The sequence below is a fragment of the Mastigoproctus giganteus genome, chromosome 12 (genome assembly GCF_048544385.1).
Source record: "Mastigoproctus giganteus isolate SK-2022 chromosome 12, ASM4854438v1, whole genome shotgun sequence".
Taxonomy (NCBI): Eukaryota; Metazoa; Arthropoda; class Arachnida; order Uropygi; family Thelyphonidae; genus Mastigoproctus; species Mastigoproctus giganteus.
This window is the reverse complement of record NC_143586.1, coordinates 46,259,354-46,282,141: the sequence shown is the minus strand read 5'-3', so window position 1 is coordinate 46,282,141 and position 22,788 is coordinate 46,259,354. Positions and strand designations below refer to the sequence as shown.

The window sequence follows — 22,788 nt, the reverse complement described above, 5'->3', positions numbered from 1 at the left end:
TTGTATGGATGGTAAGCAGTGTCCCCTCCTATATAGTTATGTACATGCACAAATAAAAGATTCTCTGTGAGATCACAGAAGTTTTGCCATTTGTTACCCATTTGGAGGAGTCTGCATTCAACTTTCACTGAAGAGTGGAAGAATTTTTAAAAGCTTCTTCAATTTTGACTATAGTAAATGGATCTCAATTGGAGGAAGCAGAGTTTTCTTCTATGCAAGTTATTCCAAATTTTTTCAGTTAGCAACCTATCTGAAATTGACACACACACACACACACACACACACACACACACACACACACACACACACACACACACACACACTTGTACAGATATAGTATGAAACAATGGCCTAAGATGCTCGTGCACTGTAAACCCAACAACAATAATGAAAAACTACCAATATAAGAATGGTTACTATTGTTTTACATTGAAAATTAATCTGTAATACTTGCCTTCATTATCCCCCTCAATTCCCATAATAATTTTCATAGATGTTATTATTTGCTGTGCCACAGGAGCAGCCATACTTGTTGCATAAGAGAAGCTATGGGAATATCTCCTGATATGGTTTATCACTTTCTGTAAGAAATTAATTAGACATTAACAATAAATTTCTTAACACACCACAAGAAAATTAATTTACTAGAATTTGTGGTAAAAAAAATTCTAAATTCCTGACTCAAACATTCCAATCACAAAACTGATAGTATTCTCCCAATTTTTGAACATCATAAATTCGTAGGGAGTAATTCATAAACTGTGCATGATGCATGTCAAAAAAAATAAAAAATAAAATAAAAATATTGTATCTCTGATACAGTACAGCTAGCATTAGAATGGCCAAATTATGCAAGCAAGCTGCTGATGCTTTCGTTAATTAATGCATCCATTGCACTTTAGTTTCTGTATATAGTACAGCATTATATAATCATAAAAACAAAGTGCAGAGAGTACACTATTAGTTTCTACAATGATGGATAAGGATTCCATATCACAAAATCTGGCAATGATTTGGCAGATCTCAAGGTTGCCAGATTTCAGGCTATTGTATTTATTTATGTAAAATTTTTCTTTCCTGAAATTTCCCCATTGTAATAATGATGTACTGATCTGCATTATAAATATCAGGAAAAACATTTTCTATACTGGACAGTGCTGGTAGTATGATGTGACAAATAGGACTCCTGCCCCTGGCCTCATGTTAAAATGATTGTTATGTACATTGTTAACAGAACCATGTTAAGGTTTTTAAGTACCCAGATGCAAATAAAGAAACACAGTCCCTCTGCACACTACAAGGGAAAATGAATGCAGTAATACTGCATTCATTTTACCACTCCTGAGAGTTGGGGGTGGATGTGTTCATTTCCAGGCTTCTATCTTAACACAGCCCTGATTATAAAATAATAAGTAATATCAAATAAATACAAGCGGTTCTTGACTTACGAACATTTGACCTATGAACATACTCTTTTATTTTCAAAACTGTACTAAAATTTTTAAAATTATAAAATTTATATGTCGTGAAACTGCTAGCAATAGATAACAACACTGTTGTTGGGCTGTTTGGCATGGCTGTGAAAACACATTTCCTGCTTAATCTGTAATACCACTCTGTGTTTGTGTTGCACAATTAATTTGATTTTTTTTATTATTATTATTATTATTATTATTATTATTATAAAAAATAGGTTTAGACTGGTCCCAATGTTAGATTAAAAATAAAATTTTAAAAATAAGGTAGTAAACAGCAGTAATTTTACAAAAAAAAAAAAAAATTGCACTGTATTTTACATGTGTGTAAGATATAGAAAATATGCAGGCTCGAAAGTATTTCATTCTCATTCATTTTACTTTCAAAATGTTGCAATGTACAGTTGAAGTTGAGTTTTGAGAGTGTGTAACTTGAATTTGTTGTATCAAAAATTCTTGTTCATAAGATCAGGAAATTATGTATAGTAAAGTTTCTGAATTCAATATATATATATATATATATATCCTAATTAACATTAAATTTAAAATATCATGAAAACTAAACATAATATGAAACTGAAATTAAACTGGATGTTAAAATATAAAAATAATAATCCTAACAATTACATTCAAAAATTAAACTATATTCCTAATCAAGAATGTAATAACAAAATTAAAATATTATGAAAAAGATCCTCAGTTAGTTAACAACCTGAATATTCTGTATGGTATAAAACAAAAATATATTCAAACTCTTACCTCAAAGTTGAAGTACAGTTTAATGGCTATACTTTTAAGAGTGAAAAATAAACTTTATAGTGAATCTCGATATAATGCGGGTGACAGGTGACAACTTTAATACCTACATTATAAGTGATGCTCATTATATATATAGCCAAAAAAAAAAATTATATTATATTGCCAAATATATTGCTCATTATATTATATAGCCAAAAAAAAAAAAAAATTTTACCATTTGTTCCCAGTTTTTTTTTACCATAAATATGCTTTACTTAGTAAATAAATACTTCATTTACTAATATTTCATGAGCATATAGACTAAAATACAAAGTATTAAAGGTTATACCATTCCCTTTACATTTCACTAATACTTAAGTAAATGTGCATAAAGCACAGGACTACGAATTAGAAATTCACTAATGAACGTTCAATGTAGATACACAATATTTTGTTTGTAATGAACTCAAAAGTAGTTGAAATGGCATTGATTTAATTGTATCTCATATTGTGATTACCTTCACAATGAGTTGCCATGGTATTGCACTCGAATAAGTAACGCTTCACTAATAGAGAAGACTACTGTTACTTATTCTCGGCTGATACTACTACCACCACCACCACCACCACCCAGATGGCACCTTTTCAAGGCTTGTTGGCCTATGATTGGTGGGCAGGTGGTACCCTTGTGTTGCAATCATGATAATCCAGTTGCGAAGTATTTCCATAATATGACCATTAGGCATCTCTCATATTGTGGAAATGCTTCACAACTGGATTATCGTGATTGCAACACCCGGGTACCTACCAGTCCACTGCTGATAGGCCAACAAGCCTTGAAACTGTGCCGTCTGGGTGGTGGTATCCACCAAGAATAATAACGTCTTCTCTATTAGTGAAACATTACTTATTTGAGGTAGTGCAATACCATGGAAACTCGTTGTGAAGGTAGTCACAATATGAGATACAATTAAATCTATGCCATTTCAACTACTTCCAAGTTCACTATGAACAAAATATTGTATCTACACTGAACGTTCATTAGTGATTTTACTAATGCATAATGCTGTTATGGACTTACAATTTACATATCCATTCTGAAATAGTCATCTAATTTAGTTTGCTCCCACAATTAGAGTGGAGCAGAAGCCAACAAGGGAAGAGACCAACAATAGAAGTGAATCCATGGAGTGGTTCCAAAAAATAAGGGAGAAAGCAATTCAAATTGCACAATGAGCATAACTACTCGTATAAGGATAGATGGGATGGAAAAACTTAAGTGAAGAGTGTGTGTGTGTGTGTGTGTATAGTGAGTGGAAATGTTAACCAAGGAACTGAGAGAAAAATCCATGGCTTGCCTACTGCAAGGGTCAAACCTAGGGACATTTAAAATGCAGATAAGAATATACTATCCCATAACCTGATATTGTACAAAACCTTAAGTAAAATACATTAATTTTGTGAAGGTGGCAAGAGCAGTAAAGAAACAGTGGTGAAGTGGCCAGGCAAGTATTGATTCCTTCCTTTTTCTTCCTTCCCTTGTTTTCTAGCAAAAATTTGTTGGCAGAGGGTAATTCTGAGCCACTCATTCATACAATTATGTGTAGAAGCTGCTATACACCCTCCCTTCTTCTCCAGTGCCAAGCCCCTAAATATTGTTCAAAAGTCTTGCTTTCCACAAATTCAGATGGAACTAAAAATACACTATATGACCAAAACTATTGGGAAACATACAGGCAATTACTTGCAAAAAAATTGTTTTTAATTAAAGAATCTAATATAACAGTCCCCAACCTCCAGGACAAAATTTCCACCTCTGTCTGGTAAGTATTGGCTGGGATTTGCCTCCATTTCTCCTGCAAAACAGCAGCTAGAGCTAGTTTCTTCCAAACCAGCTTTAACTGCTGTTTTCCATATTAGGCTACTGCCAAAACAGCAGCAGAAGTCTAATCTGGCAACACAAATTCATCCCACAGGTGCTCAATGGGGCTGAGGATGTGCTATTAACTGGCCAATCCAACTTCTCAATGTCATTTTCTACAAATAAGATCTGAATGACATGCTGAAAGTAATAAGGAATGAGTCACTTCATGTGTGTATGGTACCCAAATATATTACTATATAATATTTTAATAACTTAAAAATAATTAGAGGGCAATCCTATTTGCAAAATTTTCATACTGCAGTTTTTGTTTGTATTGATTAACAGTCGTTATTTATTCCACTATTTATACCTTTGTTCCTGCTATGTAACCACCTGCTGATCCAAAACTTTTGGTAAAAGTTCCCATCAAAAGATCAACATCCTTTGAATCACAGCCAAAATAATCAGTAACTCCTCGACCATGCGGACCAATGGCGCCAATACTGTGTGCTTCATCTAAATATAAGTAAGCTTTGTATTTTTTTTTCAGTTCTATAATTCCTGGAAGATTTACAATAGAACCTTCCATGCTGGAAAAGAAAAATATATGTTCTGCAATGTATATAAATGTTTAGCATACATTGATATGTCACAATAAATACAAAACTAAAGCTTAAAATATCATTTCAAATCTTGTATTATTTTAGTTAAACAATATTATGTCTTGGCAATATCATCAAGCAATATTATTACTTAACAATTAAAGTTGAAATGATAGATTTTTGTTGATAAACAGACATTATTTCCAAGTATAAGCAACCCTTGCTTAGTACTACAGGTAACCATCGATTAACATAGTTTCCCTTTTATGCGATCAAAAAAATGTGCCAATTTTTGATTAACACTGTCAAAAGACTTGGTTTTACACAACTGGAGTGCTGCTTAGTCATTCAAAGCTACTGATACAAAGTACAAGCACGTTTTTGCTGTTAGATACTATGTAGCAATTATGACATATACCAAAGGAATGGATGAGTAATACAAGTCTTCTGAGACATTCTGTTTGAAACATCGCTAGCCAGCATCGGACATGTTGCACTTTTTTTGTGTGCATACTAGGCTTTAGTTATACTATGCAATTACCGAATTTTGTGAGTATACTGCAATTTTTTTATTAGTGGTTATCTTTAGAAGTGGTAATCATTATTGTTACTTTAAAATACACAATACCAATTAGGTAAGCACACCTTCCATTTTTCAAATGAGATTTAATTTAATTATAAATTTTTGTGGTAATCAAGTAATTTTTCTTAATTTCAGTCTAAAAAATCACGTCAAATTTGTAAAGAAAAGCCATTTCTCTCGAGAAAAAGATGCATATTTTAGGTCAGCTAAAATAAAGTGAGAGAATGACAGCAATTACCAAGACTTTAGGTTTAAATGAAGCAACAGTTCAGACAACAAAAAATGAGGAAAAAATAATAACTAGTGTTGCAGCAGGATCTTCCATCAGTGAAAAAAAGATATGTGCAAGATTCAATTATGGAAACAATGGAAAAATCCCTTATGATCCAAATTGAGGACAAGAGCCAGAAGCAGGTGCCCTTGGATTCCAATGTAATCAAAGAAAAAACTAAGAAGACCTATAAACTTCTTCAGAAAGCCAGCCAATCCTCTTCCAAACAACAGCTGCATGTTCATGAATGAATTTTCTGTCAGTAAGGGCTGGTTTGAAAATTTCTAGAAATGCTTCAATTTACACAACATAAAAGTTCAAAGAAAAAGTGCATCAGCTGATGTAAAAGCTGCAAAGAAATTTCCTGGAGCACTGGCAAAAATTATACAAGAAAGACTTTACTGCAGACTAAGTTTTCAACACTAATGAAATGGACTGTATTGGAAAAAAAATGCTGCAAAGAACTTTTATCTCAAAAAATGAGAAAACAGCATGGGAATTTGAAGCTGCTAAAGATCGAATAACTTTGATCCTATGTAGTAATGCATCTGGAGATTTAATGACAAAACCAACGATCATTAACTGATCCTTGAGCAATGAAAAAAGCAAGTTACCTGTACATTGGCAGACAAATAAAAAGCTTGGATAACAGCAACTATTTTTAAAGATTGGTTTCTTCACTGCTTAATACTTGAAGTTCAAAGCTACATGAAAAAGAAAAATCTTATTTCAAGTGTCTATTGCTTTTGGGTAATGCTCTGGGACATCTTCAAGACCTAAGTCATCTGAACATTCAGGTAGTTTATTTACCACCCAACACTTCTGTAATCCAACCATTAGACCAAAGTATATTATCAACAATTAAGACTAATTACATATGAAGAACTTTCCAAGCAATTTTGGATAAGCTGGATTCAGATCTAATCTTACAGTCAGCCAAGTTTGGAAAAATTTCAGAAAATTAAATTGTGTGAAAAGAGTTTCCTTGACAGTTGCAGTGCAATCTTCTATACTAAATGCCTGCTGGAAATCTATATAGCCAGAAGTAGTCAAAACAGAAAATCTCATTCCAACAGCAGAGAATGAATTCCACTGTATTGTGAATCTAGCCCATTCTATTGGTGGAGAAGGATTTGAAGACATGGTTATCCAGGATGTTTTCAAAATGCTAACAGAGCAAGGTTTAACAGAAGAACTGGTGGAAATGGCAATATATGACAATTCTAATTCAGTGAATATAGACTGTAATCAAGAAAGCAATTATGTTCAGATGAAGCAGTCCCAAATTTTACTTTCAAAACCATAAAAGAAGGTCTAGAATGGGCTAATAAGTTAGAATGTTATTTTATGGATAATGTTGCTTCTAGAAGAGCATCATTATCCATAAAATAACATTGGAGAGGAGTCTAAAATTTCGAAGACAATTGCAAAAATCTTCGTCTCCATATCAGGATAGCTATAGAAATTTACATTAAAAAAATAATAATAATAATAATTAAAAAAAGCAAACAATCGTTTATCACGAAATTCTCAAATACATGTAAAGCTATAAAGACAATGTGTGTTCTAGTGATGAAAACTTGCAATAAGAAAGGATTGGATTTGATTTGGATTTTATTGGCACATTAGCAACTCAGGCTATAATGCGCCAAGACGCAATAAGAAAGGAAAAAACATCAATAATTCAAATTGAGACTGAATATGATTGGTCCAAATTTTCTTAATATAGCCCAATGTTTTCAAATTGTTTAAATTCAATTAAGTTATTGAACTAAAAGATAGATTTTTTTAAATGAAAGAGAACTGTTTTTGTTATTTTTTTTTATTATGTACAGGTAGTTCTTGACTTTACGAGTTAATTCGTTCCTGGCGCACGCTAGTAAAGTGAAAACTCGTAAAGTGGGAATTTATTTCCCATAGAAATAATGTTAAAAATAGGGGTTCTCAACAATGAAATTAGTTAGCTAATTAGTTTGTTTAAACAACAATTGATTTATCGAAAGAAATGAAAATGTAGCCTGTAGAATCAAGCAAATTATAATAATAGATAAATTATTTACGACTTACAAATGTTAAAGAATGTTTATTCTTCTTCATCATCAACTTCGACTAAATGCACACGCGTTGATCACTCATTATTGGCTCGGCACTCGTTGGTTTGTTGCACAAGGAGTCTTCTTCTGAAATGTTTCAAGAGGCATTTGTTTCCAAGATAATCTTCTCTTTTAATTATAAATTTCACGATTGCATGCATAAGCATTTTTTAATGGCAGATACAAATTGAAACTAATATGATTCGTGTGGAGTAACAAGCTTACGAAGCTTGTTAAAAAAAAGGAATGAAGAGAAGATTCTGAAAATTTATTTATGTTTTTATATGATTGAAGATTTCAGTAAAGGGGAAACACATTTCACCATAATAACATAAAAAAACCACACAATTCCAGCTATCAACATTTTCGCAAATGCAAGAAGATCGAATTTACTATCCATATTTATAATTGCTTGAAATAACAGAAAAGCCCAATAAACCAGAAAGTGCAAATTGTTTTTATTGTTTTATGGTTGTGATCTCCAGAAATGTGCTTTAGAAAAATATCACAAAGGCGTTTAAAAATTGATTCTTATAACGGAACATACCTGATAACGATGAAAATGTAGTGCATTTTAATGATTTGAATTGGTAACTAATACAATTTACAAACCAAGCTCACGCTCATGACCTTAAAAATGACATTTTAGAGAGATAAATAGCTTAGTTATACAGCGAAAATTTAAACTTCCGAGATCTTGAAACAAATTACCAAAAAACAGTGTGTTATTGGGTTCACATTACAATATTTTAACGATACGATGGTGTCTCTGGAACTGATTAATATCGTAAAGTGGGGTACACTATTGTATAGCTACGCACGTGGATTGGAATGTGATATTTATAAATGTTTAACATTCATTTTTTGCAATTAATGTTCATATTTTCGATTTTGTTGATATTTCGGGAAAAAAAACTCGTAAAGTGAGAACTGCCTGTATTTACTTAAGCAACATATTTATCAAAATAATTGTAATCATCTTTATGTGTTTAATTTTCTAGAACCTTATCCCCTAATTTAAATAAGTTCTTAGCCTCAATCAATACGATTTTGAATTACACTGTGTTTTCGTAGCACCAAACTACTGTGTTAATTGAGGGTCAACTGTATTTTGCAATAGAACTAATTTTACAAAAATTTATAGATCCCACTTACTGCTCAATAAGTTTTGTATATATCAATAACAGGCATGATATAACTGATAAGTGCAGTTTCACTGTGCCACTTAGAATCAGTGTGTATGTAACCAGCTTGGTTCATCAAAAACTTATGTATTTCAGCAATTAGATTTGACCTTTAAAATCAACCAATGAGTCAGGATAACTACTACATCTACAAGTGCAAAGAAGAGGTAGGAAGAATAAAGCACTATAATGGAGTTTAAACTGAACTGAAGTAACTTCCAACACAGAGAGGAAAGCTCAGCTTCAATCGCTCTAAAACTCGTTCCTGTGTTTTCCTTGCAAAAAAGAGTGTGCTGTTCCCATGCTATTCTTCAACAACATTTAGATCTATAGTTAAGATCATATATCTTTACTGGGATAACCCTGACTTCTGATACTGGATATATGACATTTTGAGCCAAAAGATGATCAGCTGCATTGCTAATCATCCTTAGGGAATACAAAAGTTGCCAATTATCAAAGTAGTTTGAAATAGTCAAAATATTTCAAAAATTAGGACTTAGATAGACTAGAAGTGTATTCTCTCTCTCTCTCTCTCTCTCTCTCTCTCTCTCTCTCTCTCTCTCTCTCTCTCTCTCTCTCTCTCTCTCTCACACACACACACACGAAAATCTTGATTTCCTCAGTGAAGAACAGAATCAATGATTCTGTTCTTCACTAAGGAAATCAAGATATAAAGGACAGAAAGATGAAACAAGGCAATATGAAACATAAACATGATGGCACATTACTGTAGGTTTTGGAAAGAAAGTCGTGATATATTGCATAAAATGTCCAATTTGTATTCATATTCTATTTTTGTCACTTTGAGTTTGACCATTTTATTATTAAATTAAGAAAATATACAAATTGTTATATGGTTATATTAAAAATAAAAAGTAAAATTTTTAAAATTTACATTTCATTTTATAAAAAATGCCAAACAAAAAAGTTACTAGAACCAACAGTACTTAGTACCGTGTGAGTTGAAAGATACAAGAAGATAACTGTTGATACTAGACTTGAACTTCTGTAGATTATAGTTTGTTTGTTATTTGGTTTTTAGGAGCATTAGCAACTAAGGCCATATTGCTCCAGGATATGCGGTGGTCATTCCCTAACCTTTCCGCATCCTCCGTATTTGGTGGTGACGGGCTCGAACCCCGGTCTAAATCAAGAAGCGTGTGCTATGCACTGCTGCTCCTCCCCACCTGGCTACGGAGGCGCCCGTAGATTATAGCATTTAGGAAATAAGAATGAAAGAAGACTGTTCTAGAGAAGTAGAAGGAATAAATGAGGAAGAGGAAAATTTGGTTTTGTGAGTTTGGAGTTGAAGAGTGAATGGATGCTGACTGGTTGTGACGTGTTTGGATTGGTTTGGAAGAGAGTGGGGAGAATAACAAATGCAATTCAGAAGAAAAGTGCCCATAGAAGTATCTAAGGAAAAGGCATGCAGCAAAAACAGAAAGCCTATGAAAAAGACAGTAGAGAGACTTTATAAGACACAGGTCATTAATTAACTTGACTGTCCTCTTTTGAATGGGGTCGAAGCCTGAGAGAGGCTTTGAGGTACCACCCCCAGATGTGGGAATAATAATTCATGGTATGGTAGATTTCAGATTTCTACAGAGTGAGTAGTTATTCCAAAGAAAAGTAACACCAAGAGTGAAAGAGAAAACACAGTTTTTAGATACAGAGGAAGTAATATTTGTGATGTGTTTATGCCAAAAGAGACTTTTTTTTTTTTTGGCAAGAGACTGGAATGCCCAATTATCATTTGGACAAGGAGCAAGTTTTCTACTCTTAGTCTGTTCAAAATCTATTTGGGACTGATTAATACAGTAAACCCCCGCTATTCGCGGGGGTTACGTTCCTGAGAAATGCCGCGAATACTGAAAATGCGAATACTGAGTTATGGCTCCCATAGTAATAAAGGGGTTCCGTTCCAAAGTATGAAATATATAAGAAAAACTCGTCTAAAATTTTGTCTATGTATATATTATATGTACCTTCATAATATGACTATGTACATGGACAGTACATAGTGAAATGCAAGCATGTGGCATCGAAATGAAAATAAGAAACAATTTAATATTAAATGTAATATTTATTAGAAATTTCAAACAAATCTTTCAAACCAGCGCCTTTGCTAGCTAAAAAACTTATCCCGCCAGTGCTATCACCAGTTTCGCTAAAGTGTTGATAAAGGAGTTTTGCCTTTTCACGAATGATGAGTGAACTTAGCAGACTTTTATTTTTGAGTTCGGTCTTCTATCCACAGATTTAAAGCTTTTTCCATTTTTCATAATTTAACATCACGAGTTACAGAGCAAATTTTTGAAGCAATTAGCACGTTTTCATGGACACTATGGCGGATTTTTTCTTCCGATTTCTTGCTTGATCGTACCGTTGACTCATTGATTTTATATAATGTTTTGCCACTGAGAAGACACGTTCACCATTAGAAATTTTGTCTAATAACTCAATTTTATTCGCCAATGTCATCACCTTCTTTGATAATTTCACATTCACATTTCCCGTTATTCGTAGCCATATTTTTGTACGGGTTAGAAAGAACTTGTCCAAATAAAGTCACTTTCTTCCGTTAACACACTCGAAAAAGTCTGTTTTACACTGCAAAATGGTAGATTTATCAATTTTATAAGCATATCAATTTATAAATTTATTCAATTTTAAAAGCATATAAATTAAAAACAAACGACGAAACCTTCCATGGCAAGTGCATAACACATACCGAACAAGGATTAGCAAGTAACATCCACGCTTGCAATTTTGTCACCCCTCTCCCCCACCCACTGAGTGCTGTTTTGACCAGGAAAGATAATTTTAGCCACGCCCATGTTTTTTTATGGCAGAAAATGTTCACGGTGCTTTAAAATGCACATTTTTTTAGGTTTCATTCTATGTTAAATCAGCGACCGCGAATATGTGATACCACGAATAGCGGGGGTTTACTGTAAATGCTTTACAATTGTTGGGAGTTTTAATGTAAGCAGAAAATGAATCTGGAGATTTGGACATGAGCCGATGCAATATGTAATGTCCTTATCTTGAACAACCTTGGCACATTTATTGGAAAACCAAGGTTTGGATTAAGGATGAGACTTTAAGGTGGAATAAAGAATAAAGGATTTCATCCCTACAAAAATAATTTCACTATGATCTGAGTAAATACTGATTTTAGAAGATTTAAAACAGTAATCCAACCAAGGAAAAGGATAAAAATCCCACAGATCATTCCATTTCACATTCTTGTAATGCCAAACAACATAAGACTGAGACTGGTTACGAGAGAAAGGCTCCATTGGAGAAGAGACCATCAAATTGTGATGTGAGGTGCCTAGAGGACTACTCACGACCATGTACTTTGAAGGATTGTTGATGAAAAAAGATGAAGAGTTGTGTGGTTAGGACTGTCTGGCATGCTAGTAGGTAAATGAACAATCTGTGCAAGGTTATTAGTAATTGCAAAAGCCTTGACCAGCGTGCCCCCGTATAAGTAAAAAACTGAAGCTGATTTCAGTTGTGAACATTAAAATCACCAAGAAAATTACCTCTAGTTAGAAAAGTTAGACTGGAGAAAGTAGAGTTTCAAAGAGTTTCAAAGAGTTCCAAGTGATTAGTGAATTTAAGAGAATGATAGAGGCAACAGATGAAATTGACAGAATTTCAGCCAGAGGGGTCAAAAAAGAGGAGATTCCAAAATAGGAAATCTCTGACAGAGAATATCAGAGTGGACATAAGCACAAGTACCACCTTTGAAGTGAAAGGAATCACAGAGTAAATAGGACAACTGAAAACAGACAAACGGACAGTGGGTGAGGCAAACAATACCTGACAGACTAAGTAGAAATGGACATCATTGTGACTGGAACTCAGATCATACATATTTGTGAAATGAATGAAGTGTTTGGGAGGTGTAGATCTTTTTGCAGACAAGCTTGTTCAATTAGTTTGACTATTCGTGATGTATCAGTAGTAAAGTAAAAGCAGAGGGGTGGGGAATGTATTATGAAGAAATGAGATTTTTGGATTTGGTATGCAACAGAAAAAGATACCCAGCTCCTTGACATGGTCTTGACAATGGTCACTGCATACACACTACTTGGACTCCCTCCAGTTACTATCTGGTAGAGTAGAGACAGTGAGATTATATACTAGTTGATCCAGATGTCTCCTAGAGAGTTACCTATAGGTTTGGTCTAGTGGACTAGCTAGCAGTTAGCCTGTGAACACCACTTCAGGAAGATTGGATCTTACCTGATGGTCATCATATCATCATCTCTTCCATCATAGTGCATGATGGAAGAGATAGAATTGTCAGAGCTGTGCTCTAAATACTAAATATTGGTTTCACCACTTAAAGCTCCAATAAGCAAAATGGTGGTTTTGCACTGGTTGAGAGTCATCTACCACCTAGTATTGCCTGGTGACACGGGGAGGGGACACCACGTGGTACCTTGACCCCTGCTTACATCTGGGTGATCAATCTCCAATATACTAGTTTCATTATTTCAGGACTTGCATATGGAGGGTATTGTGAAATCGCCATTGTGAAAGAGGAGCAGAAAATTGGCTTGTTGCAGGATGATTGGGCTGCCTGAAATTCAGCCCACTTGACTCGAGTGTTTCATCTGAATATCAGTTCCATAAGCATTTTAGACTCCTAAGTAGCAAACCTTAGCCTGCCATACTTGAGAAAATGTCTGCTGAAAACCTCAAAGACCAATTTACAAAAATGCACAACTCATAAAATAAAGAAAAAAAGTGTTTCCTTTTCCCCCAATTTGTAGAAAATTCTTACATGATTAAAAAATATATATATATCAGCATAGAAAACAGAGGGAAAGTAACATATGTTATATTATATTACATTATATGTTACCCATTCTACAAGTTTCAATTTGGAGATAGGCCTGTGCTAGTTTGATGAGAATAAAATTTAATAGAACGGGATCAACACAGAAATAAAGTGAAGCAGAGTCAAGTAAGCGAGCACATGTAAAAAAAATGCATTTTTTGCTTAGAATCACTGATTAATTGTTAAGAATATAGAGTTGAACAATAAATAAGGTCTTAGAGAGTGCAGCTTTTGGTAACATGAGAGATTTAATGGAGTTTGGAACTAGCAAAAGGTATTTACATTTAATATTAAGTTTTTTTTTTTTTTTTTTTTTCAATATTGCTATTATGAATATAAAAATTTATTTTTTAGGTTTGTTTTTTTTTTGTTTTTTTTAGGAGCATTAGCAACTAAGGCCATATTGCTCTGGGGATATGCGATGGTCATCCCCTGACCTTTCCGCATCTTTCATATTTGGTGGTCACAGGCTCGAACCTCGGACTAATCAAGAAGCATGTGCTACGCACTGCTGCTCCTACCCACCTGGCTACGGAGGTGCCTTTATTTTTTAGGATGATAATATTATCAATGAACGTGAACTAAAAAATTAATGAGAAATATTAATGGCCATGCTATCAAAATTTAAATCTAGGCAATTGCACATTCCCATTATAAAAATGGGAGGCACTCACTGGTGATATACATCTATTAAACCAAACATTAAAATATATGCATATTTAATGTTATAAAATATTTCACAACTCATGAAATGTAATTATACTTCTGGAAACAAATTAACACATAATAGCATCACTGTGCAAGATACTCTACCTGTAAACACCTTCCACTAAAACTATGATTTTTTTCCATGGCCTGTGTGTTCTTGGCTGACCATAAACAATAGCATCCCTTAATTTCTTCTCTAGGTCTTTCATATCTAGATTAACATTAGGATAAATTTCAATGCCATTTTTAACCTTTCTAAAATACTAAATTTTTAGGTAAGCATTTTCAAAGATACTAATGCAGGGTTGCCCCTGCAGCATACTACAGTTCTCTTTGATAATAATTTTAAGTACACTATAGCTATCAAAGAGAAATTTAACACCATGGAAAAAAAAAAGACATTTTATGTTACAATTTCTTTTTATAAATAGCTTTCTTAATTTCAAAGAAGGTTATACAGACTACTGCCTGTACTTCATGAATAAATTACATAAAAGTATTTAAAAACTTAAGAATATAAGAATACATATACACTCTTCTTTACTGCTCTGACTCAATTGCTGAATTAAAATAAAATTTTAAAATTACAACTGAAAGTTTAGTACAGTACAGTAAAACCTCAGTAATTCAAGATTAAAGGGAACAATAAAAAATAAACTTAATTACATAAACCCTCAATAATTTTAAATGGATGTTATTACATATTTTGACATTATCTAAATTTCAAAAACTGTCAATGCGAAACACATTTCACTGTAATGTAGAAATTAAAAATACTAATAACAAACAAATTTGATACAAATTTCAAAAAATGTAGCATCAGAAAGCTTATATAATGAAATACGCATAAAATTGAAAATTAAAAGTATACACTTTACCTGTTTATATAGACAAATCAAATCTACTCACAGATTTTAAATGATAAACATTTTAATTCACTTGTAATAAAAAAAAAAAAAGTACTTAAACGGTTGTCAGTCACTGATTTTTAAATTAGTCGTTAAGTCAGTTAACAAAATACATATGTATAAATCTTAGTGAAAATTAAAGTTACTTAATATTATCATATCTATGATATTGATATATTCATGATTACCTATAATTGGTATTGCATAGCTAAATTGTACACTTTAAGTAGTGTCAGTAGATGCAAGGATCTGGTGGTGTTAGAGGATTATTAACAAACTCAAACCAAAAGGTAAACAGGTTTCCCCTTCCCCAAAGAAAATAACAGTAGTTTTGTTTTAATCTGTGAGAAAGTAAATCAGTGGCCCTGGTAATCTAGTTAAGAAATTTTGCACAATATCTTCCTTGTTCAGTCCAACCCTAATTAGTAACAACACAGTTGAGGCTGCCATTTGGCAGTGCCAATGAATTAGTAGAAATAAAATTATGATCACTTTTGGCCAACAATTACTGTGAATTTCATATAAAAGTTTTCCAGTTCTGTATTACTAAGTTTCATTTCTCCCACACATCACTAGTGTTTTTCAGGTGACTGACCATGCATTTTCAGAGAAGATGCAATTAAATGGAAGAAACCTAATGATAGTGAACTGAGAAAAATAAGCTTGCATTTGCAGGACACTTGTTGGCAAAACCACATTGGCTTGCATAAATACAGGTAGCACAAATGAACATAGAAACTATAACCGAATACCTTGACAATTCTAAACGTTTGGTTCCCTTATTTAAAAAAAAAAAAAAAAAAAAAAAATTTACTGGCTTCTTTTAAAAAATATATATATTTTTATTATATATTGGGTCAAAATATTTGATATGTATGATCTTTTTAAAAGAGCTTTAAAATCATTTCAAATTATAAATTATTGAGGTTCTTAAATAAATAATTTTTGCATGGCAGGGGCTCACATCTGGTATGGGCTTGGCACACCCAGGGTCCTGAGCTGGATATCATCATTCTTCTCTTTCTTGGTGATTCCTCTCTCTCTCTCTCTCTCTCTCTCTCTCTCTCTCTCTCTCTCTCTCTCTCTCTCTCTCTCTCTTTCACAGGGTAACTCGGGAATTTGTTTTGGCTGGTGCAGCATAAACCTCAGGCTTCCTTGCACCATATGGTTGATAATAATAATAATGTTTTGTCTAAAATTGTGTCAATTTCTAAATATCACAGTTTGATTTAAGGTTTTATTGTATTATTAAAGTAGATAAGTGCACAAGGTATAAGACTACGAATTAGAAATTCATTAATGAACATTCAGTGTAGATACATTATCTTTTGTTCGTAAGTGTAAGTGTGTTTAGGGTCAAGCGGCACCAGGGGTTTCCCCCATCTCCGTGTAGTTTACATTGTGGTGTGTTACAGTACGCTGTAAATGCCAGAGATTTAAAAGTGTGTGGATCTTGGATCGTTTAGTGTCGTGTACCGTTGTTCTTCTGGTCGTTTAGCCGCTAAACCCCAATTGGGGCCCAACGTTGCCCCCCTTACGCCCCGTGGAGGCAGACCAGGAACCCAGTAGCTTATATGCACTCTGGCAGGTCCTGCCACCTAATTTCCTGAGATTTCGGTGGCTAGGACCTAAAAAAAAACGGGGGCACTTAAGTTTAGAAAAGCCAGAAGGGGTTAATGTGGTTCAGTTTTCAGTTTAGAAAATGTTAATTTTGATTAGTTATGTGGGGTTTACGCTGCCATATTAGTCAGAGTAGGGGAAAGAGACTGAAGACTGGGGGGAAAGACAGAAGTATGGGGTCGATAGGGAAGGCAACCCCAGATGGTCAGTAAGGCATGCCCATGCCTCACCAGGCGAAATATGTGGAGTGGTAGGAGAGGGAGGAAACAGGAAGACCATTTCCTCCTCCCCCCTGCCAGGGATAGGGAAAAAAAAAAAGGTACCAGGCAAGGGAGCTGGTAGAGATCGCCATTTGGCTACATGGCAGTGAGGCTGCATCAGTCGTAGTGTAATCATAAGTCCAGTAGTAGAGTCACTTGTGGGATAGTGTCCCGTCCAAGTTGAATGTCTTTGTTTTGGTTCTCTATCTTCATTCAGTATATTTGTCAGTTTCATTTAGGTCTCATATTTATTGGTACATAGGCAGGGTTTCTTGGTAGACAGATAGTAGCTTCCACATAACTTTCATTCTGGGGTGTGTCCTAAAGGATGTTTTTTTTTTGTTATCTGGCTGGTCGCCTTTCACTCCTAGTGTATTGCATATAGGGTTCTCCTTCTTGAGAAGAGTTCTTGAGCGAAGTTGGTCAGGGCTCTGTATTCCTCCTCTGAATCCAATAGGTGATTGTAGTGAACTCAGAAGTATTTGAAATGGCATTGATTTAATTGTATCTTATATTGTGACTGCCTTCACGAGTTGCCATGATATTGCGCTACCTCAAATTTGTTGTTGTTGTTTGGTTTTTAGGAGCATTAGCAACTAAGACCATATTGCTCCGGGGATATGCGGTGGTCATTCCCTGACCTTTCCGCATCCTCCGTATTTGGTGGCTCACGGGCTCGAACCCCGGCCTAATCAAGAAGCATGTGCTACGCACTGCTGATCCTGCCCACCTGGCTGCGGAGGTGCCATACTGGCTCAAATACCTCAAATAAGTAACACTTCACCAACAGAGAAGACCATTGTTACTTATTCTCGGCAGATACCACCACCCAGACGGCACTGTTTCAAGGCTTGTTGGCCTATCATTGGTGGATGGGCAGGTACCCTGGTGTTACAATCATGACAGTCCAGTTGCAACACCAGGGTACCTGCCCACCCACCAATGATAAGCCAACAAGCCTTGAAACAGGGTGGTGGTATCAGCCGAGAATAAGTAACAATAGCCTTCTCCGTTGGTGAAGCGTTACTTATTTGAGGTAGTGTAATAGCATGGCGATTCATTGTGAAGGCAGTCCCAATATGAGAAACAATTAAATCAATGCCATTTCAAATACTTGAGTTCACCAAGAACAAAAGATGGTGTATCTACACTGAATGTTCATTAGTGAATTTCTAATTCATAGCCCTATGCTTTATGTGCTTATCTATTTAAGTATATACTTATTCACACCACTAGGCATCTCTCATATTGCGGAAATATACTTCGCAACTGGATTGTCATGACTGCAATACCAGGGTACCTGTCCACCCACCAACGATAGGCCAACATGCCTTGAAACAGTGCTGTCTGGGTGGTGGTATCCAGCAAGAATAAGTAACAATAGCCTTCTCAATTGGTGAAATGTTACTTATTCAAGGCCATGCAATATCATGGCAAATCGTTGCGAAGGCAATCACAATGTGAGATACAATTATATCGATGTCATTTCAAATACTTTCAAGTTCACTACAAACAAAAGATGGTGTATCTACACTGAATGTTCATTATTATTATTATTATAGTGGTAGTAATTATTATTACTATATTTATTATCAATATAAAATCATTTCATTCAATTTTTACCCTTACAACAAAGAATACATAATTACTAACTGTTATGTACAGTATATTGATATTGCTGGTGAATTTTTAAAAAATTGTTCCAATAATTTGAATTTGTTTAATCAAAGATGATAATTTACGATGTTCTTTGAGTTTCAAATTAACAAGGTTTCCCACACATAAACAGAAATTTTATCACACATTGCACATTATTATTTTAAATTATAAGCATAAATCATGTAATAAATAAGTCATAATGGTTAATGTTTTTGATTTTATTCTGCTTATCTTAACTTAGCAACAAAAACAGCTTAATTTTCATATAGGCAAATTCAAAATTTATTTGGAACAAATAATAACTGTAATAGCTTATATTTAAATACTAGCATATATTCCAACATAAAATAATGAGGGAAAACACTACTTAATTTTTGAGAAACTTAAGAGCTTGAAGTAGTGCAAACTGTAGCAAATGAATGCGAAGGTAAAGGGTAGGAGACCGGCAGAATTACTTAACAAGTACAGGTCACTGTTGAAAAAAAAGCCGTGAATTAGGGTTGAGTTTGAAAGTGTCTGCAATTCTGCCCAGACACTGTAGGAGGGAGTATATGATGAGAGCCTTGTCGATCAATTCGGCCCTGGAAAGATTGTGCGCAAGGCTCAAGGGGTAGAATTTTTTTCAGCCTGGTCTGTACTTGTTAACAGGAGAGACTGCTTCTACAGGGATGGGATACACTTAAATAGAAAGGGTGCAAGAATATTTGCTGATGATATCGAGGCAGTGTTAGGTGGGTCGGAAAACTGCTAGCTAGGGGGATACAAGGACTAACAGATTAACAGCAGCCACTGGCAGAGGTGAAAGTGATTCTTGCACTGCTTCTATTGGAATGAGCAGCAGCCAGGAAAACAAGATGCAGGGTATTTCAGAGACTGCTGGGAGTCATTGAGGTACAAGAAAACACAAGAGTTGTGTTAGGGTAGCTAAGAACAGGAACAGGTGCATGTATACTTGCATGTACACCAATGCTAGGAGTTTGGTAAATAAATTTGAGGTATTGCTCAGAACATCAAAGGCAGATATTGTTGGGATATCAGAGATGCAGTGTCACACAGATATAAGGAATGCAGAACTGGAATTTGGAGAGTACAATGTATACAGGAAGGATAGACAAGATAGGAAGGGAGGAGGGGTTATACTATTAGTTAAGAAACAAAATCCAAGGAAGTAAAGCCAGTCAACATCGCTGGACAGTGCAGTGTCGAGTCAGTTTGGTGTGACATAAGCATTGGGAGATCAAAATTGAGTAGCAGTGTGTTATACGCCTAATGACTCTGATGAGTCATTAGGCATTGTCGAGGCCACGTTATGTCAAGGATCTAGGTATATTGTTACCATGTGTACGCCAATCCAAAAATTACCCCATACCATTACGCCCCATACCGAAAATACCACACTTTTTCTTACTATTGAATACACCATGAATTATCAAACGAATAGAGTAAGCTTATGTGCAAAAAGATCTAAACCTCCCAAACACTTCCTAGTTCATTTCACAAATATACGTGGACTCAATTCTAATCTCAACGATGTCCATTTCTACTTGCAGTCTGATAAACCCATGTACTTTTTCTGACAGAATCTCAGTTATCGGTTGATTCAACTACTGCACATCTCAGTTGCCCAAATTATTCGCTGTATGATTCCTTTCGACTCAAAGGTGGTACTTGTGCATATGTTCATTCCCATATTCCCTGTCAGAGACTTGGCAATTTGGAATCTCCTCTTTTCGATCTTCTCTGGCTTAAAATCTCTCTACTTCATTGTGTCAAATTCATCTGTTGTCTCTACCGTTCTCACAACTCCACTAATCACTTGGAGCTATTTGACTTCCTCTCTTTGCAACTTGACTTTCTCCAGTCCAACTTGCCTAACAGTGAGGTAATTTTCCATGATGATTTTAGTTCACAACTCCAGCTGGCTTTCATTTTCTAGTCACACCAACCCAGCTGGTCGAGATGCTGAAGCTTTTGCAATTACTAATGACCTTGCACAGATTGTTCATTTACCTACAAGAATACCCGACACTCCTAACCATACAACCAACATGTTTGATCTTTTTCTCACAAACAACCCTTCCAAATACATGGTTGAAGTGAGTGGTCATTTTGGCACCTCAGATCATAACTTGGTGATTGTCTCTTCTCTAATGGAGCCTTTATCTCATGGCTATTCCCAACCTCGTATTGTTTGGCATTACAAGAATGCAAAATGGGATGACCTGCAAGATTTCTTTTCTTCTTTTCCTTGGTCGAATTACTGTTTCAAAACTTCTGATGTCAACGTTTGCTCAGATCGTGGCAATGAAATTATTCTTGTAGGAATGGAATCCTTTATTCCACACTCCACTTTAAAATCTCGTCCTTTATCTAAACCTTGGTTTTCCAATAAAATGTGCTAAAGCTGTTCAAGAGATAAAGCTGTTCACGTTGCATATCGTAAATGGTTTGTTTCCAATTCTTCAGTTTCATTTTCTGCCAACACCACAGCTCGCAATAATTGTAAAGCAGTTATTAACCAGTCCAAACTAGATTTTGAACAGGCTTACTTACTTCTTGCCCTAATGGTAGCCGAGCATTCTGGTCTCTTACCAAAGGCTATTGGCTGCAACTTTTGCCCTTCTTTTCTCTCACCTCTGTCAAAACCAGATGGTTCTGTTGTCACTTCAGCCAAGGATAAAGCTGACCTGCTAGCATCTCATTTTAATTCCAACTCATGTATTAATGACCTTGGTAAAACACCTCCTACCATTCCCAACACGCTCCATTCAATGCCTCCTGTGGTCTTCCATCAAAAGGGTGTCAGAAGGATTTTGATGAATCTTGATGCTAAGAAAGCTCCAGGTCCTGATGGTATTTCTCCACTTGTTCTCAAAACCTGTGCTCCTGAACTTACTCCTGTTCTTTGCCACCTTTTTCACTTTCTTATTCCAAAGATGTTTTTCCTTCTGCTTGGAAATTTGCTCATATCCAGCCAGTTCCTAAAAAGGGTGACAAATCCCTCCCACCAATTATCGTCCCATTGCAATTACTTCTAATCTTTCTAAAGTAATGGAGAAATCGATTAACCGTTAACTCTTAAACTACCTTGAAACCTTCTGTCTGATCAACGACTGCCAGTATGGATTCCTTCAGTATCGATCCACTGGTGATATTCTGGCTTATGTTACCCATTTATGGACAAATTCAATGGAAAAATTTGGTGAAACACAAGCAGTTGCTGTTGACATCTGAAAGGCTTTCGATCGTGTTTGGCATAAAGGTCTTCTAAAAAAGCTTCCATCTTATGGTTTGCCAACTATTTTTTGTAATTGGTTATCCAGTTTTCTCTCTGATTGCTCACTGAGGGTGATGGTAGATGGCTCTCTTTCTTCTAACTTCTCCACTAATGCTGGTGTCCCCCAGGATTCAGTTCTTTCCCCCACTCTTTTCCTCTTGTATATTAATGACCTTCTTCCATTGACTGGAAATCCTATCCATAGTTTTGCCGATGATAGCACATTGTATTCCACTTTCCATTTTGAGAAACCTTGCCCTACTCAATCCTCCAGTGGGGCAAAGACAACTTTGTTGATTTCAATATTTTTCTAAAATTCAGTCTTGTCTTATATCTCGCAAAAAGGATTCTTCTGCTCCTATGCTTATCTTTGGTGACACTCCGATTTCTAGGCAAAATAATATATCTCTTTTGGGGATTACCCTGACTTCTAATCTCTCTTGGCACAAGCACATTACAAAGATGCATTACCTCTGCATCTAAAAAACTTGGTTTTCTCTTTTGCTCTCAGCGTTACTTTTCTTCCAAACAGCTGTTCACTCTGTACAAATTGCAAATCTGCCCTACCATGGAATATTGTTCCCACATCTGGGCGGTGTCCCCAAAACATCTCTCAGGCTTCTAGATTCTATTCAGAAAAGGGTAATTAGGTTAATTAATGACTCATCTCTAACAGAGTCTCTCC

The 22,788-nt window shown here is 35.0% G+C and overlaps 1 protein-coding gene across 1 annotated transcript in view; it reads right to left on the bottom strand.

Annotated features, from left to right (window-relative positions):
• The window catches only part of lace (serine palmitoyltransferase long chain base subunit), an 84,522-nt gene that overhangs the window by 25,914 nt on the left and 35,820 nt on the right, over window positions 1-22,788 (bottom strand). The window contains exons 6-8 of the mRNA XM_090385756.1: window positions 14,485-14,590; window positions 4,448-4,667; window positions 455-581 (exon numbers count right to left, since the gene is read on the bottom strand). Of these exons, the coding sequence (XP_090241882.1) occupies window positions 455-581; window positions 4,448-4,667; window positions 14,485-14,590 (453 nt within the window). The remainder of the gene's footprint in view (window positions 1-454; window positions 582-4,447; window positions 4,668-14,484; window positions 14,591-22,788) is intronic.